Here is a 20,566-nt window from a genome sequence, read left to right on the forward strand (position 1 = left end):
CACAAGCAAGCAGACAGCAGGACGACATGGCTTCTAAGATAAGATGGTTTCTATTCAGCACCTTCCGGGCGTTTTTGTTACTGGAGGGTGGGCCCTCGCCACAGTGTCCAGGTTCTTGGCGTCTTGAGCAAAGAATTGAATGAGACATGAAAGTAAAGTGGTGAAAGAGCAGTTTATTAGAAGAAAGTACAGCTCAAGGAGGTTGAAGCGGGCCTGAGTAGTAGAGGGTGGCTCAAAGGCTCATTAAAAGGAAAAGTACACTCCAGAAGGTTTGGAGTGGGCCCCGAGCAAAAGCAAAGCTCAGGAGAGGCCCTGACTGTGAGGACTTGGAGTTTGTATCCCTTTTTTTCTCTAGAATGGGCTGTTCTTTTTCAGGCTAGGGACAACTTGACACCTGTCATTGACAAGGGGGTTTTACCTCATCTTTTTAAACTGCGCATTTTGCTTCCCAGAATTCAGTTTGTTATAATGATATTAATGAACTTCTCGGCATATGTGTGATATTATACATATTCCTGGTGGTTGTGGGCTTTACTGCGCAGGTGTGAGTGACTGGTTTAATATAGTTGGGTATTTTGTACTCATTGTTTCCTCATAGGGGTAGATAATTACAGTGAGAACTGGAAGTTTTGGGTGGAGAGGGGAGGTCTTTTGGGTGGTCACATTCTGTGTGTTGGGTTGAACGTGCAAGAACACAGAGATCTGATGCCTGTCTCTAATTGCTTGACTTGTTTTGTGATCCCCATAAAATCTCTATGGGAAGTTGAGGGACAGGGGGTCTTTTCTTCTGTATCTGCTTCCTGCTGGGCAGGGGCGTAGAGCTGTCTCTACCTATTGAGGATTCACAGAACTCTTGCCCTACCCGAATCTTAGATGAGAGGAAGGGGTCTCAAGATCTGCCTGGAAGATTGTGTTGACTTCTTTGGTTGGGACTGGTAATCTTACTGGGGTATCCTCTGTATCCCCAAGGCCCCTAGATGAGGAGAGACAGATTTTGGTTAAACAGAGTTAAAAGTGTTGGCCCAAGAAGCAGGACCCAAAGCCTTCGATGCAAGGAGGCTGTGTGATAGAAATTCTGTTTAGCTTCAGGGAGCCTGTGGCCTTCTCCTCTGGTTAATCTGGTTATTCAGGTGGCGGTGTTCACCCAGGTGCTGGGCCTGGGATGGCCTGGAGCAAAGGGCAGGGGACTTCCTATGATTCAGGCTAGGAACAATCTTCTGTTTAAGATTAAAAAGCGGGGGTGGCCAGATGGCTCAGCTCTGAACAACAGAGTTGCCGGCTGTGTTTCCACATGGGCCAGTGAGCTGCACCCTAAACAACTAGATTGAAGACGAGCTGCTGCTGAGCTGCTGGAGGGGCAGCCAGATGGCTCAGTTGGTTAGAGCTCGAGGTCTGAACAACAAGGTTACCGGTTCAATTCCCGCATAGGATAGTGGGCTGCACCCCCTGCAACTAAGATTGAAAACAGCAACTGGACTTGGAGCTGAGCTGTGCCCTCCACAACTAGATTGAAGGACAACGGCTTGACTTGGAGCTGATGGGCCCTGGAGAAAGACACTGCTCCCCAATAAAATTTTTTTTAAAAAAGAAAAGATTAAAAAGCTGATTTGAAAGATGATTAAGATCAGGAACTAGGAAGCTAAGGAACTGGGGAAAAGGAGACTTAAGGAAAGGGAAACTTAAAATTCCTATAAGAAAAAAAAACAAAAGTTTTTCTTTGGGGTGGGGGGAGCTACTCGCTTGGCCCGTATTCGTTTCTCTGGCCAAAGGCGGTTTCTGCTCCTGGCCTAACAGTCTCAAGTTTCATATTTTCTAACCAGGCTGTAAATCTCTTTGGCCTGTAGTCAAGTTTACAATTGAGTTCACCTTTGTCCGTTGGGGTGGGGAGAAGGTGCAGTTAAGCCTGTAATCACACTCTTTGCATATGTTATGTAGATTTAAGCTGGAGCCAGGAGTGAATCCCATACAGATGCAAAACCTCTCCCAAGTCACAGGGCCAGCACTGGGCCAAAGTAAATAGAAACATTGAAACTGATATGCATAGTAAATATATAGGAAGCAGAATCATTAAAGGCAAAGAAATAAAAGAAAGCTTTCAAAAAGTCCCAAGCTAAATTACACTTCTTAAATCAAATTATAACAGAGGTCCAAATCTTAAAATAGGAGATTTAGTGCTACCATTACAATCCCGTCTTCACATTTGGCCTCTTACCCTCAATTCCTGAAAATGCTCCAGAGTTTCAGGAAGACACCCCAAGTGTGTCTTGCTACCGTGTTTCCCCAAAAATAAGACCTAGCTGGACCATCAGCTCTAATGCAGTTTTTGGAGCAAAAATTAATATAAGACCCGGTATTTATTATATTATACTATATTATATTATATTATATTATATTATATTATATTATATTATATTAATTATATAAGACCCACTCTTATTTTATTATAATAGTAAATAGACCAGGTCTTATATTAATTTTTGTTCCAAAAGACGCATTAGAGCTGATGGTCCAGCTAGGTCTTATTTTCGGGGAAACATGGTATTCATACAAGCCCCTTTCCACCACTGGGCTTATGTTAATGATGTGACTTTTGGAAAGCACCTCAGGATGGGGACTGGTTGCCAGGGGAACCAACCCTGAATATTGAGGTGAAACTTTTCACCCCACCCCCTGATTTCCAGGGAACGGAAAGGGGCTAGAGATTGAATCAATCGCCAATGGCCAATGAGTTAATCAGCATGCCTATGTAATGAAGTCTCCATAAAAACCCAAAAGAAGGAAGATCTTAGAGCTTCCAGGTTGAACTAGAACATTTCCACATATCACCGTACTGGGCCCCAAACTTCATGAGGACAGAAGCATGTGGAAGAAAAAGGGGCCACATACTAAACCTGACAAGCTCCAGGGAGGCCTGCATGGCAGGCCCTACAAACTCAGAGACCAAAATTAACCTCATAGGATGGTCTGAGCATAAAAATTCTTAACTAAAGCAAGTCATGGCCAGTAGTCACACCCTTGGCCTGTAGCTTCTTTGATAAAGGTCAATCTTTACCTTAAGTGAGTGTCGTGCGCGGAGGCCTGCTCGCCTCGCCATTTTTCAGGCGGGGCAGCCTGCAGGGTCTCTGCTCCCGCTCCCCACACAAGAACGCAGGATATGGTGAGGCCAAAAAGGAACACCCACGGAGCCATAGGTAGGGGAGTCATACCACCACGGTCTCACTGGAGGCTGGGCCCACCGGATGCGCGACCTGCCGTTCGCCTTTCTGCCAACCGACCGACCAACGACTCTCCTCCACTCTCTCGACTCTGTTCCTCTCCTCGGCTCTGCTTGGCTCCTCGTCAGTCCTCGGCTCTCCTCCGTAGCCGCAGCAGTTATACCGGCGGCCAATCGGCTAACCGGCCACAGCCGACAGCCAATCAGCCACAGCCGAGCCAGCACCTTACCATGTGAGGCCGAGAGCCTGTAAACTACTCTCTGGAGCTCTGTCCCCACAGTGAGCTTGTCCACCATTGTCTATTTTGCATCTAAGACAACATACCCTTGGAATGTCAAAGTAAACCCTTTTTTTCCAGAACGGTTAGGGCACAACCCACTGCATTAGAGCAGGAGACCACAGAACCCCTCATTGTTGTTTTTATCCCTTGATTACCATCTCTATGTGCTGTCAAATGCTAAGTATTAACTATCCTGTGCCCGCCTATGTAAAAGAGGTTTGTGTCTCTCCATTTTACTTTTTATCCAATGCCAGCGATTTCCCCACTCTCCTTTCTCCCACCCCTTTATTCTACCACCAAAGGATGTCACATCTCCTCCTTTGATTGTAATTTATAAAATAAGCTGCAAAACTGCCATTCTCCAGAGCATTTTCTTAATCCATTGAGATTTTGCTTCTTGGCAATTGTCCTCAGTTTGGCTCAAATAAAGTTCTCTACAGGTTTGGATGTTTCTTATATTAAAAGGTCCCCAATCAAGACCCCATCCAATGTATCTTCATCTGGCTATTGATTTGTATTTTTTATAATAAATTAGTAATCTAGTGAGTAAGTGGGTTTCCTGAGTTCTGTAAGGCATCCTAGAGAATTAATCTAACCCAAGGAGAGGGTTGTAGGAACCTCCAGTCAGTCAGGTGTACAGGTAACAATCTGGACTTGCCACTGTTGTCTGAAGTGAAGTCCATGGAGGATGTCATGGGAGTCTCCAGTTGAAGCAGGGCCCAGCTGGGCCCCTGTACTCAGAATGCCTCTGGGACGCCCTGCCCATGAACAGGTGGCTGAGCTCAGAATGCCTCTGGATGCCCTGTCCCGGTTCTGGCTCCTTATCTTAGAAGATCACCTTGTAGATGCTTGCTAATTACAAACAATAGTTTAGCATTTTCCCAGGTTACTCCCTCACCATTCCCGGACTGCAAGAGATGCGATGACAGAAGGAGGGCATCATGAAAGGAGAACAGACCTCTGGTTCATCAGGCAGCCTTGGGAGAATGCCCTGATTTTCCCTTAAATACCCCCAGCCAGTCTGAGAATATAGGGCAGTTTTTGGAGGTGGCCTCAGGCCACCGGTTCTCCAACAATAAATGCTTATTCCATGAACCAACTCCATCTATTGACTGAGCAGTGCAGGAGATCTAATGGCTGAGCGGTGCAGGAAGCACAACCATGGACTCATTTGGCCTCCAGTTACACAATCTATAGCTAGTCAGTCAAAACCTGTAGCAACCTAGACTTGCTAGTGGCTCTGAAGCAGAGGGCAATCTGATCGGACTGAGCCCTTAACTTATAGAATCTGATTCTGTCTCCAGGTAGATAGTGCCAGAATTGAGTTGAATTGTAGGACACCCAGCTGGTATCCAAAGAATTATTGGTGGTATAGGAAAACCATACACTCCTGCTCCAATTGTGTCAATAGAAGAAACATCCAAACCTGTAGAGAAGTTCAAGGAGTTTATTTGAGCAAAACTGATGACAAGGGGTTAATATCCAAAATTTATTTAAAAAGTCATACAACTTAACACCAAAAAAACACAAACAACCCAATTAAAAAATGGGCAGAGGACATGAAGAGACATTTTTCTAAAGAGGACATACAGATGGCCAAGAGACATGAAAAAAATGTTCAACATCACTAATCATTAGAAAAATGCAAATAAAAACCACAATGAGATACCACCTCAGTCTGATTAGAATGGCTATCAATAAATCAACAAACAACAAGTGTTGGCAAGGATGTGAAGAAAAGGAACCCTCGTGCATGGTTGGTGGGATTGCAGATTGATGCAGCCACTATGGAAATCAGCATGGAGGTATGTCAAAAAACTAGAAATGGAACTACCTTATGACCCAGCAATTCCACTCTTGGGTATCTATCCAAAGAAATCCAAAACACTAATTCGAAAAAATATATGCACCTTATGTTTATTGCAGCACTATTCACAATACCAAGATATGGAAACAACCGAAATGACCATCAATAGATGATTGGATAAAGAAACTGTGGTACATTTTTTTTTTAAAGATTTTATTGGGGAAGGGGAACAGGACTTTACTGGGGAACAGTATGTACTTCCAGGACTTTTTTCCAAGTCAAGTTGTTGTCCTTTCAGTCTTAGTTGTGGAGGGCGCAGCTCAGCTCCAGGTCCGGTTGCCGTTGCTAGTTGCAGGGGGAGCAGCCCACCATCCCTTGCAGGAGTCGAACCGGCAACCTTGTGGTTGAGAGGACGCCCTCCAACCAACTGAGCCATCCGGGAGCTCAGCGGCAGCTCAGCTCAAGGTGCCGTGTTCAATCTTAGTTGCAGGGGGCAGAGCCCACCATCCCTTGCGGGACTTGAGGAATTGAACTGGCAACCTTGTGGTTGAGAGCCCACTGGCCCATGTAGGAATCAAACTGGCAGCCTTCAGAGTTAGGAGCATGGAGCTCTAACCGCCTGAGCCACCAGGCCAGCTCGAAACTGTGGTACATTTATACAATGGAGTATTACTCAGCCATAAAGAAGAATGAAATCTTACCATTTGCAACAATGTGGGTGGACCTAGAGAACATTATGCCAAGTGAAATAAGTCAGATGGAGAAAGACAAATACCATATGATCTCACTTATATGTGGAATCTAAAGAACAGAATAAATGAACAAACAAAACAGAAATAGGCTCAGAGATATAGAAAAAAATGAGGGTTGCTAGATGGCGGGGGGTGGAGATGGAGGAGAAGGTGAAGGGATTAGAAAGTACAAATTAGTGGTCACAATATAGTTATGGGATATGTGATACAGTATGGGGAATATAATCAACAATGTTGTAAAGATCATGTAAGGTGCCAGATGGGCACTGGACTTATCAGGGGGATCACTACATAGACTGTGTAGATGCCTGACCACTGCACTAAACACCTGAAGCTGAAGTAGATTAATATTGAATGTCAACTATAATTAAATGTAAATACATACATACATACATTTATATATATATATATATATATATATATATATATATATATATATATATATATATATTTGATGTATGGTCATGGATGTGGAGCACAGCATAGGGAATAGTCATTGGTATTGTAACAGCTGTATATAATGTCACTGGGGTAATAGACTCGGGAGGGAGTTATCACTTTGTGAGGGGTATAAATGTCTATTATATTACATTGCTTTGTACACCTGAAACTAATTTAAAAAGTGTTATTTTCAGGTGATAAAATAATAACGATTTTCTACACAGGTAACCCCACGAATCAACAAACTCTTAGAATTAATAAGAGTGCAGAAAAATTGTTGAATACAAGATTAACTTATTAAAATCAACATTGATTTCCTCTACCAACTACAAATTATAATTAAAAAAGAAATTTTCATAATAGCAATGCAAACCGTATAAATACCATAGCCTCCTCAAAATATATAAACTTTATAAAGAGCAACTTTTGTTGTTTCTTATAAAATATTTCAGACCTACAGACAAGTGTTCTAAGTTATATAATGAATAATTGTATACCCACCACTAAACTCCATCAAACTCTTATCCTTGAATGAATGTGATTTAGTTTTTCCTCTAGAAAATGAAAAATTACAAGTGCGGTTGAAACCCTCTGTGTACTCCTTTTCCATCGTATTTCCCTCCTACCTTCTTAACCAGAAGTAATCACTATGGCTAAATTTGTGGAATTCCACATATATAAGTTCCCCAAAACAACATAGAGGATTGTTTGGCATGTTTTCAAACTTTTAAAACTAGAGCTGTACATATTTTTAACTTGCTTTTTTTGTTGTTCAACAGTGTGTTTTTTGAAATTTACCCATACAGATACGTGTAGCTATGATTCATTCATTTAAAATTGTACAGTAATAGATGGTATGAATATACTACAATTTATTCTCCATTCTGTAATTTAAACTACTGAACTATTTTAAATGTGTTTCAGTGTTTGCATGTGTGAACACTTCTTTCTTTCTTTCTTTTTTTTTTTTTTTTTTAAAGATTTTATTGGGGAAGGGGAACAACACTTTATTGGGGAACAGTGTGTACTTCCAGGACTTTTTTCCAAGTCAAGTTGTTGTCCTTTCAGTCTTAGTTGTGGAGGGCGCAGCTCAGCTCCAGGTCCAGTTGCCGTTGCTAGTTGGTGGGGGAGCAGCCTACCATCCCTTGCGGGAGTCGAACCAGCAACCTTGTGGTTGAGAGGATGTGCTCCAACCAACTGAGCCATCCAGGAGCTCAGCGGCAGCTTAACTCAAGGTGCCGTGTTCAATCTTAGTTGCAGGGGGCGCAGCCCACCATCCCTTGCAGGAGTCGAGGAATTGAACCGGCAACCTTGTGGTTGAGAGCCCACTGGCCCATGTGGGAATCGAACCGGCAGCCTTCAGAGTTAGGAACATGGAGCTCCAACCGCCTGAGCCACCGGGCTGGCCCGCTGTGTGAACATTTCTGTACAAGGAGAATTACTGGGTCAAACAATAGGCATGTTAGTAGATGTTGCCAAATTGTTCTGTGGAAAAAATTTCACAATCTCATTAAAGAACATAAATTAAATCTAAACAGTTCTCGTGAGCGCCTATAAGGGCAGTCACCACACTTCAGTCTCTTCCTGAAAGTTAAGGGGACATTAATCCCTCGGCAGGGCCCTACATCCCTGCGTGGTACTCGTGACGCGAGTGGGGAACAAAGTCCCAGGACACAGGTTCAGGTAGAGTGAGTAACACAGCTTTATTTGGGAGCCAATGTCCCTCCAGAGGCCAATGCTCTGGTAAGTGCAGAAGGTTATACAGAATAGAATAGAATTTAATAACGACCCAAGTCCCAGAGTCAATCAGGATGGAGAGGTCCCTGGTCCAGAAGAGACAACTGAGCCCCCTGACGAATCTGAGGCGAGCTGGCCTTGCAAGGAAGAACTTTGGAGAGTTCCGGAGTATGGGGGCTTGCACCTCACAGAAGTTCTGAGCAGGAGCGCCCAGTCAGACTACTCACAGCCTTGCTCTGGAGTTTTGCTCTTACTCTCTTTTCCTGGGACTTGTTTACCTCTTAGGTGATAACAAGTTGTTTACCAGAAGTTGTTTTGGTGAACGTGTTTGTCACTCAATTTTGTTATGCTCAGTTTCACACATAAATATATGTATATGCTCTACACATAAACATGTTTACTTTCACTTCACTCTTGTCAGACCCTACTAGTAAATGACTTGTTTTGCAAGGCTTCAATCCAATAAAAACCTTGTTTATAGTATATTTTATATACTCTGCTCAACAGCCAGCGAGAGATACTATGTTTATGGATAGGATGACAATGTCAATGCTCTCTAAACTAAATCCCCCCAACCCTCCCCAAATTCAATTTCAACCAATGCCAGTGTAATTTCAGCTAAAAGAGCATCAGTTTGTTTGTTTTTTCGATTTCATATTCAAGCAGAAGCTGCCTGTAACACTAGCTCAGTGCACGGGAAGAGAAACAGCCTGAGTGCGGTTGAAAGGTCACCGGACTGAGGGCTGAGGACCAGGACCGGTGGATTCTAGCCCTGCAGATTCCAAAGACCATCTCTGAAACTTGTTAGACAGGTTTATTTCACTGTGTGTGTGTGTGTGTGTGTGTGGGGGGGGGGTTCCTCTACCACAAAACGAGAGAAACAAAGTAAGTCATTCATTTCACAGATTTGTTACAATGTTCAAAGAAAGATGTGTATTTTTGAAAAAAAGCCTTCTGACTTCTGTGATGTTTGACAAGTGCTGCAATGAACACATGTTGTATATAGTTTGTCTTTTGGGGGGTTTCAAAGAATGTATTGTATAATCTCATTTGTGTAAAAAAAATAAAGCTAAATACACTGTTATGATAGGGTAAATAGGTAGATAGAACTGGGCAGGAGAAGCAGAGACCTAGCCCTGGTTGGGAGGCCCCCTTGCAGCTGCCCTCACTCAGGGCACCAATGCCTCACTAGCCCAGCAGGATTCTAGGCTCACACATACCCTTAAATCAAAGGGATGTGTTGTTAAAAAGCAGAGAAGGGAGGAAAGCATTCCATTTCTCAGAGTATACATCCTGCTTATCAGGATTATTTTAGTGAGCTTGTCAAACAAATTGTAAATTACAGAAACCAAAAGGGAGGACTGGGCACCTCGGCAAGAGAAAGAGAGATTAGAAGAAGGGCGAGGGGGAGGCGATTCTACCCACTGAGATCAAAGCCTTCATGCACTGTAAGGAGACACCTTTCCCCGTCTTGGGTTTCGTCCGATCCACATCTTAGAGTGTATCTGCCTCGAGTAATAAACTTCTTACTACCTGTCTATAGCTGCACAAAACACTGTCTGTCTCTCGACTGAATTCTTTCCCTCGAGAAGATAAGACCCAGTAATAGTTATACAAAACTGGCAGGATATGCAAAAGTTGATAGCAGTCATTATGTACGGGATGTGATAAGAGCAAGGGCTGAGTGGACAGAGGGACTTCTCACCTATACTCTTTGACATATTTGAATCTTTTGTAAAACTATGAGCATATACTATTTTTTATAACAAACATTAGGCAATATTACTACTGATGTAGGTGATGTTGGATCTGCCGGCAGTTTCTGAGTGTGGGCCGGGATCGTGTCTCGTGAAGCCGAAGAATGGAAACACGGACCCAGGAGAGGCAAAGAGTTTTAAAAAGAGGATAGTTTATTAGAGGCAGGAGAAGAGGTTGTAGCTCCCGAGCGGTTCGCGCGGGAGGGGGTCCGGAATGGGGGTGGCCCTGTGGCTGATGCAAAAGCTCTTACTTTTATACCTTCCCTTGCCAGCTTGGGGAAGGGAGCTGTTTGAAGAAGGGAACTGGCGCCTTCTAATGAAATTCGTCTGCCAGGTTTGTTCTGCTTGCCCATCCTAAAGGAATTAGCAAAGTAACCCACTCTTTATCTATCAGATCTGCTCTGTTTGTCAGGCCAAAAGGAATTTTATGATTCACCTCAAGGCCTTGTTACATTATGTCCTGGAGCAAAAGAGTGGTTTCAAACCTGAAGTTTTAGGATATGGCTGTCTTCTTTATTCCACCAGAGACCTCCCTGTCTACCTAGGGACATACTAGCTAACCTGTATCACTACCAGGTTGGCCTGTCAAACGACTTGATTTTTTTCTGGATTAGACACAGGGGGTTCTTCCTGTCACAGGGAGGACAGAAGAAACCCCAAATCCACTGGCTTCCTTTATATCAAGGATCTCTATTTGTCCAGTTATATTAGGGTAATTGTTCACATCATAATGACTCCTATTACAATTTTGTAATGAAATTCTCATATGGTACAAGCAGTTAGAGTGTCTTTAAAAAAAACATCTGATCCCACACTTTAGGAGCAGGGCTCATATGATAAAGTTATCTTGTACATCGACTTATGCTAGAGGGAACCTGGATTAGGGATGAAGAAGGGGTTGGGGTGGAAGGGTGGGGATATGAGTGTTAAGCTTGAGAGAGAGTTGGAATCAGAAAGGGGTGGTGGTGGTGGTGGTGGTGGTGGTGGTGGTGTGGAAATCACTGTGACAGAGATTCATACTTTGCTTTGTAAAGTTATTTTAATGTGTGGCCTGTTTCTGTGTCCAGTAATAATAATAGGAATAATAATAAATATTTGAAAGGGTAGTTAGATCTGAACACAGTCTCATTTTATTGAACAATGGAATCTGGTTCCACTATCACCGGGCAAGACCTGAGTAAAAGAAGGGACAAGATGGTGTCTTGGTCACAGAGTTTCCACTGGATTTAAGCCTTTCCTTCAGCCCCATCAGCAGTGAAATGCAGGAAGTCTGGTAGGGTCGTTCATTTTATCAGGGCATTCTCTACAAAAAAAAAAAAAAAGGGCCTGAAGCCTGCCAGAAGGGAGGGGGTCCTAGGTCCACCCAGGGCTGGCTGAAGAGGCCCCTAAGCCCTGTAAAGGCAGAAGCAGCTCCACGCGTGTGTCAAAACAAAAAGTCAACTGTACCAATCAGTGGAAGCCTGATGAAGTTCTGGTTTTTCCCTTGATAATTATTTTGAAGCTTTAACATTTTTTTTTAATTGGAGCCCATCAGCTCCAAGTCATTGTCCTTCAACCAAGTTGTGGAAGGCACAGCTCAGCTCCGAGTCCAGTGGCTTTTTTCAATCTTAGTTGCAGGGAGCACAGCCCACCATCCCAGGTGGGGAATTGGGGTATTGAACGGGCAACCTTGTTGTTGAGAGCTGGCGCTCTAACCAATTGAGCCATCCTGCCCCCTGGAAGCTTTAACATTTCTTATTTTAGATTTTTATTTTTTTCCAACCGCCCGCTGGCTCCCCTGCTTTGCTGGTGTCCTAGGCACAGCCTAGCCTTGCGTTTTCCACTGGGAGGCAGAGAAGGTCAAGCGTCAGCGGGAGGACCAGGACCTCGGGGAGTTGAAGGACACGAGGTAAACGAAGTAAACACAATCCCACAGCCGCGCAGACTCTGAGGTACCGTGTCCCCCTTCGCCACAGTGAGGCGGCCCGTCTCAGGGCTGGCGGGGCGGAGCGGCGTCCCAGGGCGCTGCTTTCTCCGCTGCGTCCTGCCTGCCCTTCTTACGCTCCAGCTCAGCCCTTTAAAGTAAGGCAGGAGCCTTTTTTCCAGACAGCGAAGAAAGGAAAGACTCTACCAGAGAAGGAGGCGGTGAAGGTGAAGATGGGCTCCCGCGTCTCGGCGTTGAGCAGGGTCACGCGGCCGGCCTCGTAGTCCAGCGCGACGGCCAGGCTGCGCGGGACGCCGTCCAGCGGCAGGTCGGTGACCGGGGAGGTGCTGGCCCAGCACTGCTGGTGCGACAGGCCCACGGCCCAGACGCCCCGGTCGGCGCTCAGGCCCTGCTCCGCCCGCCCCACGCCCTCCCGCGCCACCCCCACGCTGCAGCCGCCGCCGTCTCCCAGCTGCACCTCCACCTGCCAGCCGTGGCGTCCGGAGCAGAAGCCGGGGGAGCCCAGCACCGCCGGGAGGCGCTGGAAGCGCAGGGGGCTGTCGGGCAGGTTCTGCTTCCGCGGCGCGCACCTCACCGACCTCCGGTCCTCCGACAGCACCAGACTCCGGCTGGCGGTCTGAGGGTCCAGAGTGACGACCCCTGGAGGGAGGACAGCGCGACATCAACACAGCTGGCGGCACCAAAAATGCCCCTGGAGCACGTAACAAGGTGCGAGGGGGACAGAAAGAGCACCTGCCTTGTGCAGTCTGCCAGTGGCTCGGCTTCTCTGGACCTCAGTTTCCCCTTCTGGTCCATGAGGGGAGAGGATGACAGCTCCTCTACCTGACCCGCAAGTGGCGCTGTGCTGTAAGGTTTTGCCACCAGAGGTGTGATCCATGGATCACAGGCATCCACTTTACCTGGGAGCTTGTTAGAAATGCAGACTCTTGGGCCCCATCCCAGACCTACTGAATCAGAATTTGTATTTTTAAAAGACACCCCAGGTGATTTTTCTGCACTTTAAATTTCAGAAGCAGAATGAGGTGATGCTTGTGGAAATAGTTTCTAAATTAAGCCCCAATTTCAAAGTAAATGAAAGGGCTGAGCTGGAGCGTAAGAAGGGCCGGTAGGACGCAGCTCCGCCCCCGCCAGCCATGCGACATTTCAAAGTAAAATATATTACACACACAAACCATATTTGTTCAAATCAATAAGAGTCTAAACAATGCTGGGCAAGAAACAAGGGCTTGATAAATATTTTTGAATAAGTAATATCTACTCATATACAAGTAACATTAATTGAGCACTTACTATGTGCCAGGTACTATACTAAGCTTTTTGCATGCATTAATCCATTTACCTCACAGGTAATTACAGGGTAGGTACTATTATAGTTTTTTTTTCCCTTCTTCCACCTCCTCCCCACTCCCCCCAGTATAATAGGGCCGGCCCCTATTATACTTTTTATTGTATAGATGAAGAAACTGTCAGACAAAGAGACTTAATGACTTGCCCAGAGTCTCCTAACTAGCAAGAGCTAGAACAGAGAACTCAAGTGATCAGGCTCCAGAGTTCATATATTTCATTGCTCTGTTTGCTGCCTTGGGTTGAATGGATGAATTCACAAATGGATGAAGGAAGGAACGGCACCCAAAACCCCCAGCTGTTTACCTGAATCTGTTTCCAGATGATGCACCAAGTTTTCTGAGGGAAGCAGAAACAGAAAGATCTGTGACATTATTTCCTATAGGTACCCCCAAGGGCAGTGTGTCCTGGGAACAATGTGAGGACAAGGGTAGGAGAGGCTCAGCTTCTGCTGTACTCTAACGAAAGACGTCTCCCTGGACTTTCAGTCTGGTGCCTGTCCTTGGGGAGGGGAGGAGATGCTCTAGGAAATGGTTCCCCTGGCAGAGTGGGACCGCTAAGGGAAGACTTAAAGGAACGCAGATGTCTTGAGCCAGGTTTTGAAGGTGCGGAAAGGTAGAGATGGATGGAAAACTGGACAACTAATGGGACGAGGAAAGCTGTTGCCCCATTCCCTTTACCTGAGAAGGTATTCATCATCTCTGGGAGGGTGAGTATTTTCCTGTGGAGATCGCGGATCTTCCTGACAAGGTCAGAAGAAATGGCCTCTGGACTCACAAAAGTCTTCATCTCACACCTGCAGACAAGTTGGTAATCAGGTCCAATTTCCAAAACTAATGTTTGGGTGATATAGACCACATGAGACTAAAATCAGACTAAAGAATCTTGGTGTCTGTGGTGAATAATTACATAGAGTAGCATCTCTTTATCTCTGTTAGAAATGTATAGTTACTAAAGCAAGAAGCATTTCGGCTGGACGCAAAAAGAACTAGTGGTAACCACTCCTCAAGAATTATAGGTAGATCCTTTAAGAGAATGTTTGGACGTGTCCCGGCCAAAAGAGAAGAGATCATTACCCCTGTTAGCTTCTAGAAGGCAGTATGGTAACGGTTGAAAACCAGCCTTAAACTATTCTAATTTGTGTGTATTCATTACGGAGGAAAAAGGATGGGTGGGGTGGGTGAAGGAGTTGAAAAAAACAAACAATAGAAAAACATATTCTACAGTGAAAAAGCCCTTGATTTTGGTTTTAGCTCAGTCCTTGCTTCCACTTGATGTGTGACCTTGAGCAAGTACTTCCCCCTCTGCATCTCAGCTTCTTTATCAGACTAGAGGACCTCTGGGGCCATCCTAGATCTAAATCTCTAACACTCTTTGGAAAGTACGTGTAGAGACACTTCCTGATCCATGGACACCCGGGCTCAGCCTCCTGGCACATGCCTGGGTACACAGCATATGACAAGTGTTCCCCAGTTGTTGAGTCTCTGCTCACCCCAGGGCAGACTGCTCTGCTTATGTCAGAGAAGACAGGAAAGGAGCAGTGGATATATGTTTACAATGCCTCCTAGCCCCTAGGGCCTGTCCTTTTATGGTAGCACTTGAAATTCTGAATATACGGGGAAGTTGAGTGGGGGAAATGATTCAAAGAACAGGTTCTGTGTTTATTGTATTCTGTATAAAATATTTCCCCTTAGCATTACATTTTAAATAGTGTTAAATATTGACTCAAGGACTAATAATTTCAGGGATTCAATAGAAGGTCCCAGATCAGCCTAAAAACATGATTATTATTTGTAACTTCATATCTAGGGGAAAAACTGTCCCTGATACCAAACACTCAGTTTGAAAATGAACCACTAATAAAAATTAAAAAAAAGAAAGAAAGAAAGAAAAGAAAATGAACCGCTAGAACACAAACCTTTCTCTCTGGGCTGTTTCTGTGTGAGGGACCAGTCATTATAGTTGATTACTTTGGTCTTTGTGTCCCCGTTCCCCCCCCCCCCCCCCCAGTCCCCTTGTTGAATAGAGAGGAGGTGAGACGGGGAGTGAGCCCTACCTGCTCTGGGTGACTCTGACATCCTGCAAAAGAAAAAGAGCAGGTGCTTAATTCCCACACATCCTTCCCATCGGAGATGCTGTACCTCCTTTCTGCCTCAACATGTGAGATCAAAACTTTCCTCCTCCAGAGAGTTGTGTCTGTAATTACCTACTTCTGAGGCTGCTCTCTTATATTACATCATGCTTCCTTACTAATTTAGAACTGTGGAGTCAGTTCACTTGAATGGGTTTCTCTGTCTCAGCCTCAGCCTGGGCCTGTGTCCTGCTCCAACAATTAAGAGATGGTGGAGAGCAGGGACTTGGCCCTGAGTTATCAGCCAGACCTGATGTGACATGGGATAATACAATGAAAACAACAGGCACTATTTATTCAGTTATTTCTGTGAGCCAGGGACCAACCTAAGCGTTTTGCATGGATTGTTTCTTATCTTTGGAGCAATGCTGCGAGGGAGGTGCTGTTATTATCTCCATGTTTAGAGAGGTTACAAGGCTTGCCAAGGGCACAGGGCACACAGCTGGAAGAGCCGACACTCAAACTCAAGACCGTCTGACTCCAAGGGGCGGCCAGTTAGCTCAGTTGGTTAGAGTGCGGTGCTCTTAACAACAGGGTTGCCGATTCGATCCCCACATGGGCCACTGTGAGCTGCACCTGCCACAACTAGGTTGTAACAACTACTTGGAAAAACACACTTAAAATAAATAAAAGTTAAAAAAATAAATAAATAAGAACACCATCGTCTGAGTCCAAAGCCCTTAATGTGACCACAGTGTATGGGCAAGTCATCCAGCGTTGTGGGGTCTGTACCTCCGTAACCTCTCTGGGACAAGAGAACTTGGTAACCATTGGTTCTTCCATTGGAAATAATCTCCACTTTCCTTTCATGCCGTTCACCATCCCCAGCATCTTCCAGCCCATGCCACAGCATCCCCTTGCTGTGGAATCCCTCTCCTATCCCATGAGGTGGTGGGGAGTCTCTCACTTGTAGAAGCTCACTTGCTGGCTGCTGACACTTCTCCTCCAGCTCCTTCACCTGGGCTCCAAGCCGGACGACCTCCTCAGTGACCTTTAAGATGTACTCATCTCTCTCCTTCCAGATTTGCTTCTCCAGCTCAGTCAGCCTGGCCAGCAGGAGACACTGCTGTTCCCCCAGCTCCTGCTGCAACCGCTCAAAAGCAGCTTTCACCTGCTGCTTCTTGCTTTCAATCTGAGTCTGCCAGGGATAGAAAGACAGACACGGTTAGGGAGAAGCTCACAGAGCTGGCTTCCAGGATGGTCATCTATATACTTACTATTGATTAAGAGGAATAGAGAGTAACTAATTCCAGGACTCGTTCTCCCAAGTGGCATCAGGGTAGGAGTAGGCAGGTCTCGGGATAAATGTAGCGGTGACGCAAGCTGCGCCCTGGTCTTACCTAGAGATTCTAATAATAATGCCACATTCCGCTCTCACAGCCATGGAGAACTTTTTAAAAATTCTTCCACATCTATACCATCCTAACCCAATCATACATTTCCTAAGGCAGGTGGAGATGGTTATAGTCATTTCCTAAAGAGTAATTGAAGTGAGAGGAAGCTGTAATTAGAGTCAGCACAACCTATCAAAAGAGTGTGTGGCATTGCTCTTAGTCAGTGAGCTCACTATCTATGGGGAATATTTTGATGGGAGCTGAGGGGTTCTGAAGAGATCTCTGTTCCAAAACTCTGTCTCCTTGGTCATGGTAGCAGAAATTCCCACACTGTGGATTTCCTCCTGGATAACTTTGTAGCACAAGAAAAGATGTGGGAAGGAACGTGATGCACCACACCAAGGGGTCAGCCTTGTGGTCAGGGCTAGAATGTAGACACTAATATACACCTTCTGGCTCCAAGCTTCCCATCTGAAAGCAATGCTTTTAGGCAGAATGCGATGGGAAGAGCAGTGGACTAAGGGTTAAGAGATCCAGGTTCTAGCCATTTCATCATAAACTTGAGTTCTGCCATGTGGCCTTGGGAGCATCACTATCCTGGACTGTGAAAATAAGACTGATAATAAAAACCAAAATTAAAAAAAAAAAAAAAAGAGAGAGAGAGAAAATATGACTGCTCAGATGGGTCTTGGATTAGAAGATGTCAAAACCACTTCCAGCTCTGGAATTCCGCACTCTTAACCCCAAATGCCCTTGTGCGGAGGCAGGGAGGTGAATAGGAACAGTTTTCCAGTTCTTTCCAGCCAGGCAACAGATACCAGACAACACGTTTCTGCAGAGTCTGTTAGGAAAACCCCCAAAGGAGCAAGTGGCCAGGGATGTGGCCTTTTACCAGAAGCACTTGGAGCTTCTGTTCTTCCCGATTCTTTATGTCCTCAATCTCATCTCTCTCCGTGCTTAGAGCTTCCAACCGACTCCTGAGACGATCCTGTGGGGAGAAGAATGGGCAAAAAGAGGTGGCTTCATTCATAATTCAATGCACAGATGTAAAGTGTCTCTCACGGTCCAGGAACAGCACTGAGTGCTAAGGGGTCAGAGGGGAGAAAGCCCGTCCTCATCCTTGCTCACCATCTGGGGAAGCACTTGGTCACATGTGATTAAAATTCAAACAGGCAAACGCAGTAATCAAGGTGCACAAAGTGAGATGGGAACACAGAGCAGGGGACAATTCTGCCTGTAGGGACAAGGGAAGGGTTTTAGAAAGCAGCAAACATTTACAGTGGACCTTGTAAGATAAACTTCCAGTTGGATAAGAGAAGGGGAGGAGAGCACTTAATGTCTCTGAACTGCACACTTAAATGTTGTTAAAATGGTAAGAAAAGAAGTGAGGGGAGGGGAGAGAGCATTCTAGGAGGAAGACACTACACGTGAAAAGTATGAGAAATGTGTGAGGGTAAAACAATTGAGAAAACAGCAGGCACACGCAGGTCAGTCTGGCTGGACACATAGTGCCTTGGGAAGGGCGGCTGAGACATGAGCCGGAACGGGAAGGCAGGACCTGACTGCAATGGCCTTGGGTGCCAAACACACCGCGCCTTCCTTGGACACTCGGGCTCCACGGAGGATTGTGAGAGGGGAACGGTGTGGTTGGCTGTGTGGTTTGGGACGGGCTACCTCATAGCACATTGGAGGGTGACAGGAAAGGGGACAGTGGAGACAGGCAACGCATTGGAGACTGCGCAAGTGTGGGTGACAGACAGTGAGAGCCTGGATTTGGTAGTGGTTGTGGGGATAATGCAGTTACAGACTTGAGCAATGCTTCTGAGGAAACTATTTCCAGACCTGGTGACAGGGGGACAGGAGAGACATCTGAGAGGCACACAGGAATGGATAATGTCCCCAAGACCGGATGGGCTACCTCCGTACCTCCTTGCTTCAAAAGGAAGAGCAGCACTTGCTGGTGGCCCTTCCGCATCCCTCTTCCCTCTGAGCCCAGCACTCAGGGCCTTGGTAAAAGCCATGTCCAGTTTGGATCCTGGGAGACCCGGTCCTCCCAGCCGCAGCCTGCAGGAGGTCCTACCCTGCACTGACCTCTTTCCTCCCACAGAGATGAAGCTGTGGCTACAATCCTTTGTGCTCCGTAAAAGGGCTGGAGCTGAAGTTCCCCCTAAGATTGAATGATCCCATATCCCAGTGGAACCACGTCCCCCTCAGTCTGGCAAAGTTCCAGTGTCCTGACAGTTTTGGGGTCCCTAGTGTGGAAGCCATGGCCCTTCAGCCAGATCCCGGCCCCATCCCCTTCACCGTGAGAGAACACTGCCCTGCTGCAAACAGGCCCAAGCTGAAGTCACCCTTCTTACCCGGTAGGGCTGAATGGCCTCATCGAGGAAGCCCACGGTGTGAGCCTGGTGGGTGGGACCCTCGCGGCAGAACACACAGAGGAACTCGGCATCTTTCTCACAGAAGAAGTAAATCTTCTCGCCGTGCTCCTCGCAGAAAGTCTCCCCCAGAGGGCCCAGGGGCACAGGGGCCACAAGGGTCTCTGTCTCCTCTTTCTCTCTGCAGAGAGGACAGAGCAGGACCCCGCTGGAGGGCTGGGCCCCCATGTGGTGGGGTGGGGGGAGGCACAGCTGGCAAAAGATGTGTCCACAGGCCGCAGTCACTGCATCCTCCAGGGCCCTCTTGCAGGCAGGACAGGCAGCCCCCTTGTGGGAGGAGGTTGAGGGCATCACGGTGCCTGCCCCAGCCAGTCCACTCAGGCTTCTGCCTTAGGCCACACGATATTCCTTCCCCTGAAACTGAGTCACTTTTACACAAACCACAGAAGGGAAGGAATAGGAAGCCAAGAGAAAGGAAATCAGGAATGTCTGGGCAGGGAAGCTACCTGGCTCCACCTCTTGTGCGTCCCCAGAGCCCTGGCCACCGCCCATCAGCAGAGCAGTTCAAACTCCAAGGCATGTCTAATTACCCAGCATTTTTCAGCAGTGGCCTGGCCAGCCTGTTCTCCATGCCTGGCCCTTCCGGTCCCTGGGGTGGGGCGCAGCGCATATCATGAGGTCACAGGCAGACGGGGTTTCCTGGAATCTCTCCCTTAACCTTGGTGGGGTGGGGAGCATTGAGGAAGAGACACAGCTTTGTGCTCACCTGAAAAGGTGGGAGCCATAAACTTCTGCTTCTGAGGTGTGCCTGCAGCAGCAAAGTCCAGGGGAGTGGGCGGTGACGGACTTCCGGGACTCTAGGGCTCTGTCAGACGCTGCAGGTCCATGGGTGGCGACAGCTCACAGGTCCCTCCTCACCTCATCTGCCCAGACTGGTCTCTCCTAAACTTGTAACCCCCACAAACTCCCAACACCAGTGTCCCCACTGGCCTTCCAGTAACATTGTACTTCAATTTCAGTTTTTAACTGCCAGTGGGAGAAGACAAGAGACCATATATCAAATGATTCATGTTGATAAAACTTAGAAAACTCAATTAGTCAATGAGATAAACAGATTCAACCACATTTATCTAACGTTTAGTATTTTCATATTATGATATCCGATCTGATGACAACCCTTGGGGGAAGGTATGATTACCTTCGTTTCACAGAGGAGGAAATGTAAACTGAAAGGCAAAAATGACCTCCCATAGGTCACAGAGCTAGAAAGCCGCAGACGTGGGGTCAATGCAAGTTTGCGGCTCCCAGCCTGTGCTCTGCTGGAATTCGAGTCAGGACGAAGATCAAACAGCCACGGCTCTTCATCGCTCGTAGGCACTGTAACACCAACCAAGGAAAGGGTCCTCCCGTTCTCCCACTGGGTGATCAGCCCCCTACCCTGTTTGGCTCCCTTTGCACTTCAGCTG

General features: G+C 46.4%; 1 protein-coding gene across 1 annotated transcript; it reads right to left on the reverse strand.

Moving 5' to 3' along the window:
- Positions 1 to 11,009: 11,009 nt before the first annotated feature.
- Positions 11,010 to 20,167, reverse strand: TRIM15 (tripartite motif containing 15). Its single transcript, XM_019742139.3, has 7 exons — positions 19,083 to 20,167; positions 17,615 to 17,710; positions 16,296 to 16,526; positions 15,314 to 15,336; positions 13,938 to 14,053; positions 13,564 to 13,596; positions 11,010 to 12,552 (listed from the first exon to the last, which is right to left on the reverse strand). Exons 1-7 carry the CDS (start codon positions 19,449 to 19,451, stop codon positions 12,038 to 12,040), a joined length of 1,383 nt encoding a protein of 460 aa, XP_019597698.3. The 5' UTR covers positions 19,452 to 20,167; the 3' UTR covers positions 11,010 to 12,037.
- Between the last annotated feature and the right edge of the window lie 399 nt (positions 20,168 to 20,566).

The sequence above is a fragment of the Rhinolophus sinicus genome, chromosome 2, assembly GCF_057876585.1.
Source record: "Rhinolophus sinicus isolate RSI-liver-muscle chromosome 2, RSI-T2T, whole genome shotgun sequence".
Classification (NCBI taxonomy): Eukaryota; Metazoa; Chordata; class Mammalia; order Chiroptera; family Rhinolophidae; genus Rhinolophus; species Rhinolophus sinicus.